Raw genomic sequence first — 22289 nt, forward strand, 5'->3', positions numbered from 1 at the left:
CTACATCAAAAACTAATGATGTATGGTGATTAACATAACAAAATAAAAATGTTAAAAAATAGTACTTGGTTAAAAAAAAGAAATGAATTGGTGGGTGACAAGGAAGCTGTATGTGTAGTTTTTTTTTTTTTTTTTTTAAGATTTATTTATTTGACAGAGATACAGCGAGAGAGGGAACACAAGCAGGGGGAGTGGGAGAGGGAGAAGCAGGCTTCCCGCGGAGCGGGGAGCCGGACGTGGGGAGCCGGGTGCAGGGCTCGACTCCGGGACCCTGGGATCATGACCTGAGCCGAAGGCAGACACTTAATGACTGAGCCACCCAGGCGCCCCTATGTGTAGTTTTGTTAGAGATTGCAAGTCCTCTCCCTGAAAGCCCTACTACCAGTTTGAATTCTCTCTGCAGTAAATGAGTTGTTTCCCCACAGCCTTAAAGTGAGCGTGGTTTTATATCTTCTCAGTTCTCCTAATTTTGTAGTTGAGAAATAGATGAAATAATGTTATATCATTATAGTTTTAATCTGCATTTTTCTTATGGAACTCTGGCATTTCTTAATCAAACAATAATTTTTTTGTAGACGAAACTGCAAAGGAAATCCGAATTGCTTGGTTGGTATTGGTGAGCATATTTGGTTAGGAGAAATAGATGAAAATAGTTTCCATAACATTGATGATCCCAACTGTGAGAGGAGAAAAAAGGTAAGCCATCCTTTTTTAAGTGATCGCTATGGGGGTATTCCTCTGGGTTTTTGTTGGTTTGTTTTGCATCTGTGATCAGAAACTATTACTGATTTGGGGAAACCCATGCAGCTTGAAGATAAGCAGTGGAACTTAAACTGCTTGAATTGGAACAGTTCTTAATGGTATTGCTTTAAATCAGGTGGCCATGTAATCCAGCAAGCCTTTAGATGATAGTTGTAGTTTAAATGCTGATTCTTTGTTGGCTTTCATATTGTTCGTTTTATTTTGAACTCGTTTTTAAAAACGTCTCTTTAGAGCAAGTGGTAAGTCAAGGAACCAAGCTCCCATGGTGACACTATCATGCTTTCTTGGGCTTGTAGTTTTATATATTATAAGTATAACCAATATTTCACTTTTTTTTAAAACACACATTAAGATTTTCTAACCAAAAAGCCTGGCATTCACAAAATAGTCAGCTATATAAATATTTTGTGTATTAAGAATGATTCTTTGTAAGTTCAGGAATCCTCAATCTTTGGAAAAAGTTGCAGCCAATTCCCCCTTCATTTCTCCCTAATCTATAGGATAGAAAGGAACTTTTGTGGAAGTCATATTTTTTCATTCTCCTCAATGTGGACAGTTTAGGACTAGAGCAAATGAAAACCCTATGTACAGAGGTTCAGAACGGATCTGGCCTGGAGCCTGCCGCCTTAATCCGCTGCTTTAATTTTAGATATAAGTGGCCAGAGAAGGCAGGCTATTAGACGGGGGATGTGCTGTCCTAAGTCTTTCCCACTCCTGTAGCCAACTGAGATGGGGCTTTCATGAAATTATGTCCTCCCCACGGCCAAGAGAGCCTTACGTGGTTATGCCATGTTGGTTGGGGTGGTGTTAACGAATTTTTTATCTGAAATTTAAAAAATAATTGCTCTTATAATTTTTGTGTGTACAGGGAAATTGATTTTGTAATTGTAAATTTTGTATTTTTGTAGAACTCATTTGTGGGCCTCACTAACCTTGGCGCTACTTGTTACGTCAACACGTTTCTTCAAGTGTGGTTTCTCAACCTGGAGCTGCGGCAGGCGCTATACTTGTGTCCGAGTACCTGTAGTGACTACATGATGGGAGATGGTATCCAAGAAGAGAAAGGTTAGTGGGGTGGGTGTGGGGCCCACTCCCTTCACAGCAGATTGCCAGCTAGAACACTTAGCAAATGCAAGAAACTAACTCCTAAGGGCTCGTTATGTGCCGGGCATGTTGGGAGGTTCTTCGTAAACATTGTCAGGATTCAAAATCGTTTTCCCTTTTTTCTGTACATTTATTATTTATGCACCGAAATGGCTCATATTCAAGTGAAGGAAATCCATTTGATTATTCTTATATAGCTTACAGCTACAATTTCTTTATGTAATACGCCGTGATTGTAGTTCATTAATTTGTAGTGATTGATAAAAATCAGTCAGTAAAGCAGACAAGGCTACTCTTTTCCCTAGTTTGAGAGACTTAATACTTCATTGTGACCACAGATGGTCTTTTGTTCTGATTCCCAAATACGCCAACTTCATTGATAGCCTCTCAGATTAAGGTTAAATTCACTAACCTTGGCAAAATCAATCACCAATAGCAGCTCCACTCATTTAGAGTGTTTTTAGACCAAATCGGTTTCAAACTGTTTCTACTGGAATTACTTAGTTTATTTCATGCACAGTGTGTGGATTATTATTCCTGATTGATACTACTTTCTATTTAGAGATTATTCTCTTTAAGATGGAACTTTTCATGGAACAAACCAGATTTTTCTCTTTCTCAAAGCTGGGGGATGGAGGGCAGTGAATGTCTGAGGTTACATACGTCTGAGATTCCAAGTTGGGAACTTTGACTCTTGCTCCCATCTATAAATCCTTTGCTGTGTGTTTTTTGGTTTTTTGTTTTTGTTTTTTTTTTTTTCAAAAAAGGAAACATCAAATTTAATTTAAAGGAAAAAAAATCAGAAATTGTCTGAGAAAACAACAGAACAAATCAATTCCTGAAAAAAAGAGTTCTGTATCTTGGTGATCACATTTATTGAAAGGGTTGGAAAAAAATTAAAATGCCCTTTAGCTTAAGAATTTTTTTTTTTTTTTAAGATTTTATTTATTCGACAGAGAGAGACACAGCGAGGGAGGGAACACAAGCAGGGGGAGTGGGAGAGGGAGAAGCAAGGCTCCCTGCTGAGCAGGGAGCCCGATGCCGGGGCTTGATCCCAGGACCCTGGGATCATGACCTGAACCGAAGGCAGACGCTTAACGACTGAGCCACCCAGGTGCCCCTAGCTTAAGAATTTTTGAGTTATCCGCAAATCAACTCATTTCAGGAGTGGAAGAATCCTTGGTCACTTCTTAATATCAAAATTTACGCAGGTTTCTCTTTTGAATACCTTCTACATTTAAAGAGGCAATCATACAGAAGCTCCTATATTCCATATATGATAAATTCTTTTTTTCAGCCAACTCTTAATGGAGGGTCAACTAGTACAACACCATCTCCCCGGACAAAAAGCATTGGAATATTCCGTTTTGTTGATTTATATATCTCTTCATATGTTTCCTCATCAATTTCTATAGTAATCACAGTTTCTCCCACATCTCCCAATAATCATATTTAAATGCTGATCGGGGCACCTGGGTGGCTCAGTCGTTAAGCGTCTGCCTTCGGCTCAGGTCATGATCCCAGGGTCCTGGGATCGAGCCCCACATCGGGCTCTCTGCTTGGCGGGAAGCCTGCTTCTCCCTCTCCCACTCCCCCTGCTTGTGTTCCCTCTCTCGCTGTGTCTCTCTCTGTCAAAATAATGTGCCGGGCATGTTGGGAGGTTCTTCGTAAACATTGTCAGGATTCAAAATCGTTTTCCCTTTTTTCTGTAAATTTATTATTTATGCACCGAAATGGCTCATATTCAAGTGAAGGAAATCCATTTGATTATTCTTATATAGCTTACAGCTACAATTTCTTTATGTAATACGCCGTGATTGTAGTTCATTAATTTGTAGTGATTGATAAAAATCAATAATAAATCTAAATAAAATCTTTAAACAAATAAATGCTGATCATAAGCATGTAATCTGCCTCGAAGCTCTCTGTCATTTCTCATTTTCACATAAATTCGCTCATCCAGGCTGAGCCTGATGAGATCCAGGGGATCTTCTACAGTCTTGGTAGTTTGTTGCTGGTCCACGTCATCCACCATGTTTCAAACCTTGCACCCTTTCCCCCTTTGCTGTGTTTTATGTGATCTGGGTTGGACACATGCTCATGTCTTTGACTCTGAGAGGGAATAGATACAGGATTCATAAGCCCCACATCTTCTGGCAGCTCTGTAGACAACAGGTAATGCTTTAGAGTCTTGGTCCTTGTTAATAGTAATCTTTGCTTCAAAACACAGTGCTTAAGGGGCACCTGGCTGGCTCATTTGGTAGGGCATGCGATTCTTGATCTCAAGGTCATAAGTTAGAGCCCCATGTTGGGCGTGGAGCCTACTTAAAATAAAAAAAACCCACAGGGCTTAAAAAATTTTTTTCCTACTCCTCTTTAACAAAAGATTATTTCCCCAAAACTTTATAGTTCTGAATATTTAAATCTAGATTAATAGTATATTAAGTGTTTAAAGTAATATTGTATGTAAAGGAGGATTAATGTAAAATGGATCCTTTTTGATTTTTAGCATTATTTTGCTAAAGTATAAATTTACTAGTGAGATGACAGCTTGATAACAAGTGAAAACTAAATTCCTTTTATAAAATGATGTATCATGGCCTCTTGGGTATTGTGGCTTTAACGTGATCTTCAAAAAATGTTTTTTGTGTTTTTTTTTTTAATTTCTAAGCACATGAATTTTTATATTTTACCGAAGTTGTTCCTCACCTTGTTCTGAGAGTGTACATTTTTGCTGCTATTTTAATAGGCATGGTAAAAGTGGAGTGCAAAGGCTTTATGTTGGATATGATGAGATCTGAGTTCTGCTCCCAGTTCAATCATTCCCTTATTTTACAGATAGGAAAGCCAGGGGCACCTGGGTGGTACAGTTGGTTAAGCTTCCGACTCTTGTTTTGGCTCAGGTTGTGATCTCAGGGTCATGAGATCAAGCCCCATGTCAGGTTCCAAGCTTAGCGTGAAGTCTGCTTGAGATTCTCTCCCCCTGTCCCTCTACCCCTCCTGCTCACGCTCCCTCTCTCTCACTTTCTCTAAAATAAAACTTTTTTTTTTTTTTTTTAAAGATTATTTATTTATTTATTTATTTGAGAGAGAGAGAGCATGAGAGGGAGGAGGGTCAGAAGGAGAAGCAGACTCCCCACTGAGCAGGGAGCCCGATGCGGGACTCGATCCCAGGACTCCGGGATCATGACCTGAGCCGAAGGCAGTTGCTTAACCAACTGAGCCACCCAGGCGCCCCAAAGCTTTTTTTTTTTTTTTTTAAAGGTAAGCCAGCAGAGGGGAAGTTATTTTATTATATTTTTTTAATTTTAAGAGAGAGCACGCGTGAGAGCAGGGAGAGGAGCAGAAGGAAAGACTCTCAAGCGGACTCCACGCTAGGTGCAGAGCCATTTGTGGGTCTTGATCTTAACGACCCCAAGATAATGACCTGAGCCAAAATCAAGAGTTGCATCATCAACCAACTGAGCCACTCAGGTGCCCCAGAGGAGTTATTTTGGAGTTCTAAGTATGAAGTATCTAACCTGTAAGATAGAAGAGTTGGAGTAGACATAAACTTACTTGAATAGCTTTTAATGGCCCGCAAAGCCTTTACACCCCAGGAAGAGTTTTACATTTATTTTATAAAATGAAATGTTGCCTTCCTGAAAGTCACAGTTGGTAGTAAAGAGATAAACCATTTCGAGTCCAAATAGGAGACGGAAATGACACAATAATTTGAACAGAATTCATTTATTTATTTTTATTATTATTATTTTTTTAGATTTTATTTATTTATTTGACAGAGAGAGACACAGCGAGAGAGGAACACAAGCAGGGGGAGTGGGAGAGGGAGAAGCAGGCTTCCCGCGGAGCAGGGAGCCCAACGCGGGGACGTGGGGAGCCGGACGCGGGGCTTGACCCCGAGACCCTGGGATCATGACCTGAGCTGAAGGCAGATACTTAACGACTGAGCCACCCAGGCGCCCTTATGTTTGTTGTTTTTTTTTTTTTTTTATGGTGAAAACATTTAGATTTAGCCAGCCAGTCGAATGTATGCCGCCTTCTCTCCATCAGGCCTGATCAGGATGTTGACCTTGGCCGTGTCAATGTCGTAGAGCTTCTTCACAGCCCCTTTGATCTGGTGCTTGTTGGCCTTGATATCCACAGTGAACACAAGTGTGTTGTTGTCTTCTGTTTTCTTCATGGCTGACTCAGTAGTCACGGGGAACTTGATGATGGCATAGTGATCAAGCTTGTTTCTCCTGGGTGTGCTCTTTTGAGGATATTTGGGCTGCCTCTGGAGACGTAGTGTCTTGGGTTGTTGGAATGTAGGTGACATGCGGATCTTTTTTTTGTGTGACTGTGGACGCCTTTCAGCACCGCTTTCTTGGCCTTCAAAGCTTTTGCTTTGGCTTCGGCTTTGGGAGGGGCAGGGGCTTCCTTCTTAGCCTTCAGTGCCATCTTTGTGAAAGGATAGTATATTAAGGTTTTTTTTTTATTGTTAAGTAGTCTCTGCACCCACTGTGGGGAATGAACCCCAAGATGGAGTCACGTGCTCTACCGACTGAGCCAGCCAAGTGCCCTGAGTTGTTTTTATATCCTACAAGACAGACTATTTTTTTATTTTTAAAACATACATATACTACTGGAGTAGTTTTTGGAAGGGATTTTTTTTAAGTTGAATTATAGTTGACAATGTATTAGTTTCAGGTGTACAGCATAGTGATTTGACAATTATATGTTATGAAATGCTCACCAAGAATAGGGAATTATTAACAGGAAATTAGAATGGGGGGGAGTGGTTAGTAAGAATTAAAGAAGACTTGAAAAAATACAGGACTAGCAGATGTAGGGAGCAGCCACTACCCCCAAGCCAAAAAAGAACTCCCAAGGAGGACTCTTCACCCCCAAGGAGGACTCTTCACCCCCATCGCTTGGGCCTGAAATTTGGACCTCTGGAGAATGCCCTGTGCGGGCTCACTAGATCTCGGAGGTGCTGAGCTGCTTCCTCAATAGGGGATCCGTACTTGAAACTATCTACAGGGAAATCCTGGGCCTCAGAAACCCCTATTAAGTCACCTGAGAGGATGCCTAAATGGTCATTGCCATGGTGGTCATTCAAGAGGAAGTGCCTCACCAGAGGCCGCCTACTTAGGCCGTTACCAGAGGAGGCGCTGCAGGAAGCTAGCTGCTGGATGCTGTTGGCTGCCGGAGCCTGGAGGGGCAGGCACAACTGAACCCTCCAGTGCCCTCTGCTGGCAAGACTTCGCCTTGCGCAGCCTGGTAAAGGAGAGATGTTGGCGTAGCTGATCCATGTTATCAGTGGGCAAAGCAGGGTAGTGACTGGCACAGAAGATAATGCTCAAGTCTTTTGGGGCCCTTGAGATCCACATTTCCTATTTAAAATACCTTCCCGACTCAATAAAACTTGCCACTCTAAAATTCTAGGATTTTAAAATATATCATTCTATTCATTCAAGTTTGAATCCTGTCACTTAATTTATGGCAAGTTTACATTAATGAGATTATATAAAATATTTGGCCATCTTATATGAATGGTAAATATAGTCTGTGGTTTTTATATTGGGCTGAACATTTCAGTGTGATTTGACACTAGAAAACTATAGTCATGGTTGCTGTTGTAATGCACATATAACTCTTGCCTTTAGGGGATGTATATGGATAGCCATGGCTGCCTCATTACTTTCAAAACAAATATGATTACTAATTTATTTCTATTAAAGTTTTAGAACTATAAGACGACACTAATATGCTGTAAATGTACGGGTGCTTAATTATGTTCTCGTGTAAAGAAGTACATATTTTAAAAGTAGCAGTTTTCTAAAAACAACATATGTTTTTCAATAGATTATGAGCCTCAAACAATTTGTGAGCATCTTCAGTATTTGTTTGCCTTGTTGCAAAACAGTAATAGGCGATACATTGATCCATCGGGATTTGTTAAAGCCTTGGGCTTGGACACAGGGCAACAGCAGGTAAGAACGCCTAAATTCTGTGAATTTTTTTAAAAGGATTTATTTATTTATTTGAGAGAGAGAGCACAGTGAGGGGGTGAGAGGCAGAGGGAAAAGGAGAGAGCGAGAATCCTCAGACTGCCCACTGAGAGCAGAGCTGATTCAGAGCCCAATTTCAGGGCCCTGAGATCATGACCTAAGCCAAAATCAAGAGCCGGGTGCTTAACAGACTTAGCTACCCAGGTGCCCCAGAACCTTTAAGTTTTTTTAAATATAAAAAGGTACCCAAATGTCCTTTAGAATGTTTGTAGGAGGAAGTGAAGTGAAATGCTTTCTAAAAATTAACTTTTTTCTATTTTGAATTAGAGCATTTATTGAACTGTCCAGCATATTACACATTTTCCTTGATCCCATTTCTGAAAACTCGTATGTGGGTACAAACTGATTCAACATAGCTCTAGTCCTTATTTGAAAATGCTAAGTTCGAAATAGAGATAGTTTCTGGAACATTTCACTTATTGCTGTTTGTATCAGAAGTTGAAAAGCAAGGTACGATTTTTCTTTTTATTAACCCAAACTTGTGTTGTAGGATGCCCAAGAATTTTCAAAACTCTTTATGTCTCTATTGGAAGACACTTTGTCTAAACAAAAGAATCCAGATGTGCGGAACATTGTCCAACAGCAGTTCTGTGGAGAATATGCTTATGTAACCGTGTAAGTGTGTTTCAGCTTTCCCACCGTGCATTGTCTTCTAAGACTGTTACTTAGCATGTTATCTGATTTTCAGTTCAGTTCCAAGTTACAGCTTTCATGGGCCATCACAGGGCAAGTAATATTTATAGTAATTCATTTCCATGGCAACATGTAAACAGCTGACGTGGTAAATGCAGTTGAACCCCTTCAGATGTTGAGAGCTGTGTGTGGTTGAGTGCTCACCGTATACTTTATGGCTGTGGTGTGAGCTCAGAGAGGGAGATTGGAGCCGGTAGAATACTGAGAGTGAATGTAAAATGGCTCTTGAAATTTTTCCTAATCATAAACTACAGGCCTCACCAATCACTTTGTTTTTTATTTTTAATATATAGTGTAAATAATTTCCATGAAAGAAAACCAAGGTAATAAATGCTTCTTTCCATAGTTCTAGAGTGTAATAAAATGGAACTGGATTGTTTTCCCACTCTGACCTTAATTTTATCGCTCTGTTTTATTATAGTTGCAATCAGTGTGGCAGAGAGTCTAAGCTTTTATCAAAGTTTTATGAACTGGAGTTAAATATCCAAGGCCACAAGCAATTAACAGATTGCATCTCAGAATTTTTGAAGGTATTCGAATTTTGGCGTATATGTTGTTTTTACTCATTAACCATTAAATACTATTCTGAGTAGTTTTTTGGTTTAATGGCTAAATTCATTATTAGCCTTTTCCACATATGACATGTCTCTGTTTCTGTAATGATCTGGAAGAAACTATGTAAATTTTAAAGTGCTGAAGCAGGCTGTGTGTTGAAGGGCTCCTTCAGTTACTTTACATGTAAAGTTACGTGTTGAAACTTGGATGATTAGGGGTGGTAGAGTGTTTAAGGAAATCTAAGCTCTACTATCATCCGGTTAAACTGCCTTTTCATTTAAGGAGAACTACAAGGTGTGGAATGCAATTTTTTTTAAAACATCACTGGTCATTCTTCAGCCCTTCTACTCTGTATTTCTTCTTGTATGGAGATGCATGTGGAGGGAGGGGAGTGGCTCCCTTTCGTTCTGAGTTGAGAAAGCTGCTCAGGGAAACCTTTGTTACCAAGTGGGAACAAGCACATGGCGTAATAGATGAGCTTATCCTATAGTTCCCTTTCTTAAAATATTTTTGTACCTTTCTTCCTTTCTTAGCACAACTGTTAGCTTGCTTCAAATACTCATTTACTGAATTCATTCATCTAGATATTGTTTGAGTGTTTACTGTGTTTACACACCGATTCAGTGGTTGGGGATAACCCTAGTGGGCGGAAACCGAGAACTTTTGCCTTGTAATGTTAGTGGTGTGGGGACTGGGGATGACAGTAAAATATGTAGTGTGTCACCTAGAATAAGTACTACGGAGAAAAATAAACCTGGGAAGGGGGATGGAGAATGTGGTAGGGATGAAAGTGGGGTTGGTTGCAGTTAGAAATAAAATGATGGGAGGTGAAGGAGTGAGCCATGGAGGAAATGGGAGGAAGGGCAGAGCTTGAGAAAAGAATGTGCCTGGTAGTTTGAGGGACAGCAAGGTCAGTGTGGCTGAAGTGGATAAGCAAGGGGAGAAAGATGTTGTAGAGTAACTGAGGGTCATACCGATGGAGCCTGGTGGGCCTTGGCCAGAGGCTTGACTTTGAGTGCAGTGAGATGCCATCGGGGGGTGGTAAGCATAGAATTATGATCTGTTGGAACAGGACGGTTCTGGGTGCTGTCTTGAGAGTTGGCTGAAGTTGGGCCTGGGCAGGCAAAGGAGTTGATGCTGCCTTCGACAGAGGGTCATCTGAAGAGGTGATAAGTAGTGTTTGGATTTTCAGTGTATTTTCCAAGTAGGGCTGATACAGTTTGCTGACTGGACATGGAGAGAAGGGGAGGAGTCAAGGATTACTAAGGTTTGGCCTGAGCGCCAGGCAGGGATGGGGTTGCCAAAATTGCTCTGGGAAGGGATGTGGGAGGAATAGGCTTGGGAGAGGGATTGGGAGTTTGCTTTGGGGTGTGTGAGATTTGAGACGTTTGGTTCAGGGTTTTTGGGGCAGGATAAAATCAGGATTGAGAGAGACGAGGACCAAGGACACTGAGCCTTTGGACATTCAGACACAGGAAACCAGGGAGGTTAGGGGGAGCTGGCAACGGACGCTGGAGGGGAGGACTGGCAAGTGAATTAAGAAGACATAACAGGAAAAATCTAAGAAGAAACCACTAAGCCATACCACTGAATTTCCTGAGATCTTTTAACTTTATCTCTTCAGCTTGATTCAGCAATTTTAACTGTGTATGTGCATGTCTGTGTATGATTTTGTATATATGTAGTTTCGTATTCTGGTGCCCTATGTAATTTCCACCATTTTTCACAGTTCTTAAATTAATTTTGTTGCATCAAAGTACATATGATTTTTTTTTTTTCCTGTACAACCTACTTCCTTAGAATTCCCAGAAGTGGGATTATCAGGACAAAGTATTTTTGAGAAGTACTTAAAAAAACATACATTTTGGAAAGAGGCATAACAATTTTAAATCATTGTATGCAAATTAATATTACTGCTCAGTAATGCCTTTTATCTTATGTGTCCTTCATTACTTAGAGTGACTTGATCTTCAGCAGGTTGGGAGGGCTGTTACTTAAAATGAAATTATGCTTTACATCAGAGATTTGATCACTTTTTAAAAATCTTTCCATCTTCTAATTTTTTTAAAGTAATGTCTTATTTCTGATCAGGAAGAAAAATTAGAAGGAGACAATCGATACTTTTGTGAAAACTGTCAAAGTAAACAGAATGCCACAAGGAAGATCAGACTCCTGAGCCTTCCCTGTACCCTGAACTTACAGCTGATGCGTTTTGTTTTTGACAGGTAAATATGTATGAGTAGCAGTGTTTGTTGCTCATTGTGGCCTAATGTGTACAGATTTTACTGTAGACAGATAAAGTAACGGAATGCCGAAACTCTAGATTTCTAGTGTAGGTGGGACTTGCCATTTTGAAATGCCAATAATACCTGGTTTTATCACAAAATTCTTAAGGAAGCCAGCCATATCTGAGTGAGAACTAGAAAAGTGGGGAATCCTTATTTTTATTCTATTAATTATTAAACACTGCAAAGGAAAACAAACATACAGGTAAGAACTGAATTATCTTGATGTTCTGTATTTTTGAGTAAGAACTGTGTAAATTTCTACTTATTACACTCTTCCACCCCACCCGACCCCCAGGGGAATATATCTTTGATTTTATAATTAAGATAAAGGCAATGTTTGCACATGCACATTACCTCTATGAAGCAGGAGCATCTGTGGCTCTCTTGTGATTATATTAAAACTTCCGAAAATTAGTTTGGAATCAACACTTAAAATTCATACTTTTAACCTATTCTTTTCCACCAGTTATAAGACAGCATTATGTTGACTTCTAATCGTACAAGTTTTTGAGCAAGATTGCTGAGTGAAACCTACCTAGGTACCATTGAGTTTATTAAAATAGCTGGTAGAGCTTATACATTGTTTTATGATTGTTTTAAATATAATTAGCTTTCCTCTTGGTTAGGCAAACTGGACATAAGAAAAAGCTGAATACCTACATTGGCTTCTCAGAAATTTTGGATATGGAGCCTTATGTGGAACATAAAGGTAATATTTTTACCGAGCAGTGATAATTATAATGCCCAGAGACTGTAACTTGTGGTCAGCTTGTGATGAATACAGGATAGCATTTTATAAGTATTCTTTGCTAACCTCTGTCTGGGAACAAAGGCTTTTTAGGCGAGCTGAGATGTTACTTCCATTTTCAATGAGTAAGTACACCACAGAGATTAGATGGTTCATCAGTATCTACAAAAGAATAAAAAGGGGAGAAGGTATTTTACTGTCTGAACCCACACTTGGTCCTTTAGTGTCAATATAATTCCTCATAAAATTCTGAGCTGCCTCCATTCATGTTTTTTTTAACTTTATCAAAAACTTCGGGTGGCATAATCCCAATATTTATGCTGTAATTCTCCCTCTCTGTGATGACTGATGAGTTCTAGGATGCTGCAACAAAGTATCAAGAAGAAATAATTTAGTCTTTTCCTTTTGGCCCTTTTGTTTCTCTTGCCCTGACTGGAAGGACTGCTTCCCTTCCTTTCCCAAATTGATCTTACTATTTATTAAATTTTTAATATAGAAATTATATCATAATTTTTATCTCTTTCTATAAAAAGCTTCTGGAGGTGACTTACAGTAGGAACAATCCCTAAAAACCTTTGGAAGAAACAATTGGGGAGGTTGGGGAACGATGTTAAGTGTTTCAGCTTTTAAAATGTGTGATGCTCTGTCAATGCTGTGGTTTGAAATTTTCACTCGGTGGAGGAGGAAACAGCTGGAGACTTTGCTCCTGGACTTGGCTATTACTATAGTTGATTGAATGAATAAACTGTAGTTCACTTGTGTAGGGATTTGTTTCCTGCCTACTTTGTTCAGGTAATTGTTTGAAGTTAAGAGATGTCTGATAGCTTAGTGATGTCTCAGGGGACAGAAACTTAGATGTAAAATTAGCACTTCCCTTGACTCCAGTGTATGATTTTGAATAGTTTTTATTATTGTTACTAAACTTATTATGTATTTGTCCAATTTGTACTGTGGGAAAATAAGATGATTATGAAGTAGACTTGGTAGGTCATAAAACCTGTAGAAATAAGTTAAATTTAGTATTTGCTGACTAAATGTAATAAACTTTTATTTATATTTTTATTTTTAAATAATTTTTTAAAAGATTTTATTTATTTTTAGAGAGAGAGCTTGCAACGGGTGGGAGAAGCAGAGGGAGAGGCAGAGACATGGGGTTCATTCATGACCTGAGCCAAAATCAAGAGTCAGACGCTCAACTGACTGAGCCACCCAGGCCCCCTAAGATTTTATTTTTAACTAATCTCTACACTCAGTATAGGGCGGAGCGTGCGATTCTTGATCTCAGGGTCATAAGTTTGAGCCCCACATTGGGTGTGGAGCCTACTTAAAAAAAAAAACAAAACCAAAACCACAAAAGGGGCACCTGGGTGGTCAGTCGGTTGAGCGTCTGCCTTCGGCTCAGGTCATGATCCCAGGATCCTGGGATAGAGCCCCGCATCGGGGGGGGTCTGCTTCTGCCTCTCCCTCTGGCCCTCCCCTTGGCTCATTCTCTCTCTCTCTTCTATCTCACTCTGTCTCTCAAATAAATAATTAATATCCTAAAAAATAAAAAACAAAAACAAAAACCACCTGTAATTCTATCACCCAGGCCACCAGTATTTGTATTTTCCTGTATTCTAGCTGATACGTATCTGTACACACATATCCACATAAAAAGCTGAGAGAAGCTAGATCTAAAAGATGCTCTTTTTTTAAAAAAGGAGAATTCACTTGTTTCTTTAAATAGTGCACCTGCGATCTACGTAGATCTGTAAACTAAGGGATTCCTGTTCTTGAACCTTTAGCACCTGACTCTCTAACTGAACTTTTGCTGTATTTTGGGGGGGATTTTGTTATTTTAAGTTTTTGGCAGGGGATTTTAATATTCCTGTAAGTCACGTTGAGATTTGGGGACTGGATAAAATTCATAGAATTTCAGAAGAAACCAATTATATTTAAATATAGTTAGCAAAACATTAAGACAACATTATGATCCAAATAATATAGGTGCACATTAAAGAACAGGTTCCACTGGCTGTTTAAAACTACCAGAATTCTGAAGTTGATAGTATAATGAATGGATGAGTATAAATTTAGGTGAACAGTCGTGTTGTGATAGGAAAATTTTTGTGTTGTCTCTTGGTAATGCAGTCATGGTTACTGCTCTACTTGTGTGGTTTATCGTGATGATTTAATTTAGGGAATACTATAAGGAACATGTATTGTCGGCGATTTTTCCTACTCGTCTGCTTCAGTGGTCTTGTCTTCACCCTCCTGCAGCCATCCACAGCAGGCAGAACCTCCCTTGTCCTGCCACTGTCTGCACCATACATGTCGCTCTATCCACTAATCCTTCCTTTTAATATAGAGTCCAAAATACAAACCTGTGTGGGTTGCAGAATTCTCACAAAGTGGACATCTACATGAGCAACATCCAGCTCAAGAAATAAAACTTTCCCATGACTCCAAAGTCTCTTTTGTGCCCCTCCCAGTAACAACCCCTTCGTCCCCCCCCCCAATATCATAGGCACTAATCTGGCTTTTATGGCAGTCACTTCCGTAATTTTTATTAATTAATTTTTATTTATTTATTTAAAAATTTTTAAATTTTTTTTTAAAAAGATTTTATTTATTTATTTGACAGAGACACAGTGAGAGAGTGAGCACAAGCAGGGGGAGTGGGAGAAGCAGGCTTCCCGCAGAGCAGGGAGCCCGATGCAGGGCTCGATTCCAGGACCCTGGGATCATGACCTGAGCCGAAGGCAGATGCTTAATGACTGAGCTACCCAGGCGCCCCCCCCATGACGAAGTCTTTGCAGTGTCTCTGTCCTTTGCTCCTTCATGTGGGTGGTGGTTGAAGGTAGCTGGAGAAAAACACCATCCTAGCTGTGTGTCTGTCTGCCTCTCAAGCTTTTTATTTTGAGGAATTTCAAATTTATACCAAAAAATTGAATCCCAGTCTAGATCTTTTAACTGGATCAGTTAGTCCAGTTACCCTTAACGTAAATACTGATACTTCCTCTGATTCAAATCTGCATCACTTTTTATGGTTCTCTGTTACTTGAATAGATAGATTTCCTTTTTTTTTTTTTTTTTAAGATTTTATTTATTTATTTGACAGCACTGAGCAGGGAGTCCAATGTGGGACTCGATCCCAGAACCCCAGGATCATGACCTGAGCCGAAGGCAAATGCTCAGCCGGTTGGCTGAGCCACCCAGGTGCCCCTGAATAGATAGACTTTCAAGCTTCTCATTTCTTGAAACATAGAAAGCCTAGTTTTGTAATCCATGACTGACGTTGTTGGAATATTATGCAGGCTTATTTTTGCTGTCTGGGTGGGTTCTTTTAGTGTTGCCGTGTTTCTTCTATACTTGGTTATCTTTGATTGCATGCTGGTTATTGCACATGGAAAATTTTTTTTTTTTAAGATTTTGTTTATTTGAGGGAGAGAGAGAGAGAGAGAGAGAGAATAAGCAGTGGGGAGGGGCAGAGGGAGAGAGAGAAGCAGACTCCCTGCTGAGCAGGAAGCCTTATGCAGGGCTCTATCCCAGTACCTGAACTGAGAGCAGACACTTGACCGACTGAGCCACCCAGGCGCCCATATCTTACTTAGTATTTTAAATTACTTTGAGCTGGGGTGGGTTAGGTAGGTGTTAATCTGTATTACTGAATCCCCCAGTGAGCTACAAGAATGCAGAGACTTTGTCCTTTTACTCAGCTGCTGTACCCTGTGTTCCTAAAAGCGTGCAGCATGTTTGTTTGTTGAATGAGTGATTGGCTCTGCCTTGCGACTCACTTCTTGCAGTTTGAAGAAAGTTACAGTGATGAAATCGTCAAGGATATTTACAACGATTTTTCTGCCACAAAGGTAGTAATTATTGTTTAACGTTAATAAAATGCTTCTGCTTTAAATGACCATCAATATGGGAGTGGTTTGATATATTGTGGTACATTACGATAAATTTCAGGAGAACATTTAATGATGTAGAAAGATGTTAATGATTTGTTAGAAAAGCCTGCAGGTTTCAGTATTAATAGTGGTTATGTCTGTCTTGTGGGGCTGCTAATGAATTTTTTATTTGCTTTCTAATTTTTAATAATGTGTAGAAGTGATGTTTTCCAGTACACATGTAGTTTCCTCCCTGTAATTGTTTTAAAAGATTTTCTTTCAAATTATATCTGAAAATGTCAATATTGATTTGCTCATATTTTGATGTATGGGTAAGGTCTTCTCTTGCATAAACCACGTGCATAATATACTGGCTGTGACTTGTTTTTGGTTATTTAGAGTGAAATAGGAATTTAAAAATACTTATGAAGAAATCTGAGTGCGGAATCATTCTAGATTTTTAATGTTTTCTCTCCTAGTTGTTTCCAGTTATCTTGGCCTACACCTATTTTGACAGCAATTTTTCTTAATGACTTACCTCGAATTGTTCCTAAAACATTTTTCTTCTTTTTTTGCTAGAAACAATAGCTTTTTAGTTTCACACTCCCATCTGGTTAGTTTGTGTAAATAATTTTGTAACAAGAATACGAACAGCTGATTCTTGGTAGGAATATAGCTCATCAGTTTGCAGAGGGGCAAAGTCTACAACAGAATAGCTTTGTAACCCTGACCAGGGTGCCCAGGATGCCAGAGCTTTCTTTCCATCTGTATATTTTGCAGAGGAAACGGAGAGTTAATGCAATGAGCTGCTTAAGACGTTTACATTACTCTGTAAAACTAGATTTTTTTTTTTTATCTTAGGTGACATTTTTTGTTTTGTTTTGTCTTGTTTTAGGTGACATGTTTTCAATTCTATCAGATGTGTAAACAATTTTAATCATTACAATTCAGACTCAGGTTATAAGAAATACTGTTCTTCAAACTGTCTTTCACTTTCTCCCTTTCTCTTTCTCCAGGTGGATCCTATGTGTATGAACTCAGTGCGGTCCTTATACACAGAGGAGTGAGTGCTTATTCTGGCCACTACATTGCCCACGTGAAAGATCCACAGTCCGGTGAATGGTATAAGTTTAATGATGAAGACATAGAAAAGATGGAGGGGAAGAAATTACAACTAGGGATTGAGGAAGATCTAGGTAAAACCTTTAAGTTGTGAGTGCCCTTTTAAAATATAAATTTTTTTCTTTTTTTAACTGGAAATCTTTTTGATAAATTCTTTCGGCCGAAGATTGGGTTCTCGGTTAGCAAGGATATTTCCGTTTCTTAAACACATGTAAAATCTCTGAACATCTTTTGTTAGAAATGCCCGAATTAAAAAAAAAAAAAAAAAGTTTTTTTTTTTTTCTAGAGATGGTTTCTGTAATGGTTTCAGTGCAGTTTGAAGGCAAATATTCAAGAACCAGTTTAATTTGGGGTAAGGGGGGGATGAAAGGGGAGAGGATAGCAAGTATTAATCTTAAAATGATGAACGGTAGATTTAACATAGTAGGATTTGTAGTCCTTTTCTTTGGGTTAGGAGATTTATGTTGGGGAAATAACTCTAGCAGGGAACCATTACTCTGAGAACAGTGTATACTCCTTCCTGTTAAGTATCTTTTCCCATCCCTGGAATGTGAGCGGTGCCTTTGGGGAGTAAGCTGCTTGTTGTTTTGTAGTGGTGAGGTCGGCCATTGGGAGTACTTGGTGAATAGCTGTTGTCACGTTCATGTTCTTGGACCATAATACCCACTTAACTCCCTACAGAAGTGAATAGTTCTTCTAGTAGGAGCCATCTCGGTTGAGCTTCTCATCACTTTATTACCGTGTTTGTCATTTTTGGGTGAGGTTTGGACTATGGAGTCTATAAATAAGAGAAAAGGATTGGGAATAGGTGTGTCTCCTGCCACTGTTCTTTCTTAATGAATCAAAACCACTTTCCCAAGGTGTCAGGGAGGAGCATGGTTGTTGGAGTCAGCTTTTGGATGTTTATGGGGAATCTTTCCACGGATGGTTAAGTGGGAACATGTTTTTGGTTAGGTGGGAGCATGTTTTGGGTTAAGTGGGACCATGGTTTTGTAATTTGGAGAGAATTTCTATTTTAAATCACATTTAGGGTATTATGCTAAGTGAAATAAATCAGGCAGAGAAAGACAATTATATGATCTCACTGATACGTGGAATTTGAGAAACAAGGCAGGGGATCATAGGGGAAGAGAGGAAGAAGTGAAACAAGAGGAAACCAGAGAGGGAGACAAACCATAAGAGGCTCTTAATCTCAGGAAACAAACTGATGGGTGCTGGAGTGGAGGGGGTTGGCAGGAATGGGGTGGGTGGGTGATGGGCATAGGGGAGGGTATGTGCTGTGGTGAGCGCTGTGAATTGTGTAAGACTGATGAATAACAGGCCTGTACCCCTGGAACAAATAATACATTATATGTTAATAATAATAAAAAATAAATAGATAAAATAGAAGATACTACAAAAAAAGAAGTCACATTTAGGTGTTTATAGATATTCAGCTATGCACTCCCACTTTAATATTGAGGTATAAGGATATATATATTAGTATATATTATGAATATATATATTTGCACATATATATGTGTGTGTATATATGTGGATATATATATATTACGAGAACCTGGGCACAAAACTGAGACGTGGCTTTAATTGTTCTTTACTGAGGTTTATTTGATTTATTTTAATTTTAGTTAGAATTGTAGGATTAGAAGCATTGCTAAGGCTGTTTTATCTATCTTCTACATACAGATAGTCCTAAATTTTAAAATAGGTCAAGAGAAAGAGACTCCACCTTATCAGGATCCCATCCCAATGTTTTAATACCTCACTGCTGTATGCAGTGTACATGGCAAATTTCATCTCTTCTTTTCTTTTTTATCAAAATTAGAAAATCCTTGGTATTCTATCATGAACTTGTTTGAATTGTTTTATATTCCATCTCACACAAAGTATCTAGCATGTTGGGGCGCATGGGTGGCTCATTCGGTTCAGAGTGCAACTCCTGGTTTTGGCTCAGGTCATGATCTCAGGGTTGTGAGATGGAGCTCTGCATTGGGCTCTGTGGTCAGCGTGGAGTCTGCTTATCTCTCTTCCTCCCCCTGGGTTCCTTCCGCTATTGCCTCGTGTGTGCTCTCTCTCTCCCATAAATACATAAAATATTTTTTCAAAACATATCAAACATGTTAAATCTTTATGTTTAGTTAGAAATGCCCAACCTCCTCATTACTGTATACGCTCCTGACATTGTTAATTCCCTGTAATGGTGGTCTTCAAACGTTTTGTCCTGTGTACTCTACAAGAATATTGAACAAATTTTTGTTCCCTGAACATTTTATTTTATTACTGAGATTTTATTTATTTGAGAGTGTGTGTGCACACGGCAAGCGCATGGAGAGAGGTACAGAGTGGGAGGGAGAGGAAAAGGGAGAGAATGCCAAGCAGGCTGTGCATTCAGCCCAACACAGGGCTCAGTCTCAAAACCCTGAGACTATGACCTGAGCTGAAACCAAGAATCAGTTGCTTAACTGACTGAGCCACCCAGGTGCCCCTCCCTGAACATTTTGAAATCCGTTATTTTTATTTATTTATTTTTAAAGATCTGGGGCACCTGGGTGGCTCAGTCAGTTAAGTGTTTGCCTTCGGCTGAGGTCGTGATCCCAGGGTCCTGGGATCGAGCCCCGCATCGGGCTCCCTGTTCCGCGGGGAGCCTGCTTCTCCCTCTCCCTCTCCCCCTCCCCCTGCTTGTGTTCCCTCTCTCGCTGTGTCTCTCTCTTTCAAATAAATGAATAAAATCTTAAAAAAAAAAAAAAGATTTTATTTATTTGACAGAGAGACAGCGAGAGAGGGAACACAAGCAGAGGGAGTAGGAGAGGGAGAAGCAGGCTTCCCACGGAGCAGGGAGCCCAATGCGGGGCTCGATCCCAGGACCCTGGGATCACGACCTGAGCTGAAGGCAGCCGCTTAACCAATGCCGCCCGAAATCCGTTATTTTTTATCATAATTTTAAGTAGCTACAAATAATGTGATTTCTAACAAAAATAGTAAAAACAGTAACATCACTCTTTTAGTTGAGTCCAAATGAAATTAGTAACATAGTACTAACTTTTCAGAGACACATGGATGGGTCTTTCTTTAGAGCAGGATATTTTTAACCCTTACCCTTTCTCCTGTGGTAGTATTTACATTATAATTGACCGTATGGGATTTTTGTCTAGTGGAATATACTTAAGATCTCTGTAACCATAAAATCTCTAAATAGTTCAAAAGTTCTTTTGGATTGAGCTTTTTTTTAAATTATAAATATCACCACATAATCCATCAGTATAAGTATGTTAATAAATTTTTGAATTAAACACAAAGCAAAATTTTATTGTAAACATCTCTTGTGATGACATGGCTAAAACTTTTTAAATCTCTGGGTGAGAGATTATATCTTTCTTTAATAAAATGGGAGGATAACTGAGAAAGGAGAGGCAGGCAGAGACCATGAGTGGGACTGCAGTGTTGAGGCAGATTGATTTTAGAAAAGAACATAGTGAATTGAAAATCTGGCCATTGATTTCCCCAGAACTAAGCAGGACCTTTTTGTTGTGCGCCCCACCCTCGCCGAAGATTACCCTGGGATACTCAGCACCATTTTTTTTTTTTTTAAGATTTTATTTATTCTTTTGAGAGAGGGAGAGAGAGAGACACACACACAGAAACAGAGAGAGCCCAAACGGGGAGAGGGAGAGGCAGACTCCCCACTGAGCAGGGAGCTCGATGCGGGACTTGATCCCAGGACCTGGAGATCATGACCTGAGCCGAATGCAGACACTTAACCGACTGAGCTACCCAGGCGCCCCACTCAGCACCATTTCAAAGATCACGTTCATGTGATAGACTTGACATTCAGAACACTTAATGTTTCTACTTGCTACTGAATTCACAGGTATCAGTGGCTAATCTTTATGCTCATTAGCATTTCATGTTAATGAACATGCCATTTTGTTAAATTTTTATTTTCCAGTTAACATACAGTGTTATATTAGTGTTACTTTAGTTTCAGGTACACAGTTATAGCGATTAAACACTTGGATCCAACACCCGGTGCTCATCACACCAGTGTACTCCTTAATCCCCACCACCCATTTAACCCATTAGCCTACCCTTTCCTTCCTGGGAACCATCAGTTTGTTCGCTAAAATAATCTAGATTTATTTTTATAATCTAAGACCAACATTAAAATAAACTCATTGCAGTAGTACCTTTTCTGCTTCTAGGTTTGTCTTCATGAAAAATAGTACTTACCATCTTTTAAAAATGGAATATGGCACACAAGGAGGATAGGGTAGTAAACCTGTTTAAATATTCAGACATCCAACAAGCATGCTGAATTTGTATTGCCTTTTAGTGCTTTAGATCCCTGTTAAAGAATTTTAAGTGTGGGGGCGCCTGGTTGGATCAGTTGGTTGGGCATCGTCGTGATCTCGACTCAGGTCTTGATTTCAGGGTCATCAGTTGAAGTCCTGTGTTGGGCTCCACACTGGGTGTCAACTTACTTACAAAATAAATTAAAAAATAATAAATAAATATCTTGAATGTGTATTGTAGGAACTGTGTTCTATGGCCCTCCTCCTGCCCCTCCCCTGCAAAAGCATGAGGACTGACCATCGGCATTCTAATTTAGTTAACTTTTATTTTTCCACCTCAGCAGAACCTTCTAAGTCCCAGACGCGTAAACCCAAGTGTGGCAAAGGAACTCACTGCTCTAGAAATGCATATATGTTGGTGTATAGACTACAAACTCAAGAAAAACCCACCACAACTGTTCAGGTACCAGGTGAGCAATTTTCCAGGATTACAGAAGGCAAATACTATAGAATATCGTGCTCACAGATCAGTGACAGGAAATTACTCCTTTATCAAGATAGGTTCATTGCATATGGTGTTTGTTGGTGAAAGTAGATAGAATCACAAATTTGCTTTAAAGTAGTGAGTTTTGGGGCATTTGGGTGGCTTGGTTGAGCATCTGACTCGATTTCAGCTCAGGTCTTAATCTCAGGGTCATGAGTTCGAGCCCCACATTGGGCTCCTTGCTGGCATGGAACCTACTTAATAAAATAAAAATAAAGTAATGAGTTTTGGGGGCACCTGGGTAGCTTAGTTAATCCTGCGT

General features: G+C 39.5%; 1 protein-coding gene across 2 annotated transcripts in view; it reads left to right on the forward strand.

The window, feature by feature from the left end:
- USP48 (ubiquitin specific peptidase 48) overlaps positions 1–22289 on the forward strand; it is a 93968-nt gene that overhangs the window by 25818 nt on the left and 45861 nt on the right. Inside the window, exons 2-10 of one of the 2 annotated variants that reach the window (XM_032391755.1) lie at positions 576–696; positions 1671–1827; positions 7714–7841; positions 8410–8534; positions 9034–9142; positions 11259–11392; positions 12082–12164; positions 17089–17268; positions 21825–21953. In XM_032391755.1, coding sequence (XP_032247646.1) covers positions 576–696; positions 1671–1827; positions 7714–7841; positions 8410–8534; positions 9034–9142; positions 11259–11392; positions 12082–12164; positions 17089–17268; positions 21825–21953 — 1166 coding nt within the window. The remainder of the gene's footprint in view (positions 1–575; positions 697–1670; positions 1828–7713; positions 7842–8409; positions 8535–9033; positions 9143–11258; positions 11393–12081; positions 12165–17088; positions 17269–21824; positions 21954–22289) is intronic. The other variant, XM_032391764.1, reaches the window with a different exon arrangement.

This window comes from Phoca vitulina, unplaced genomic scaffold, assembly GCF_004348235.1.
Source record: "Phoca vitulina isolate PV1807 unplaced genomic scaffold, GSC_HSeal_1.0 scaffold2, whole genome shotgun sequence".
Lineage (NCBI taxonomy): Eukaryota > Metazoa > Chordata > Mammalia > Carnivora > Phocidae > Phoca > Phoca vitulina.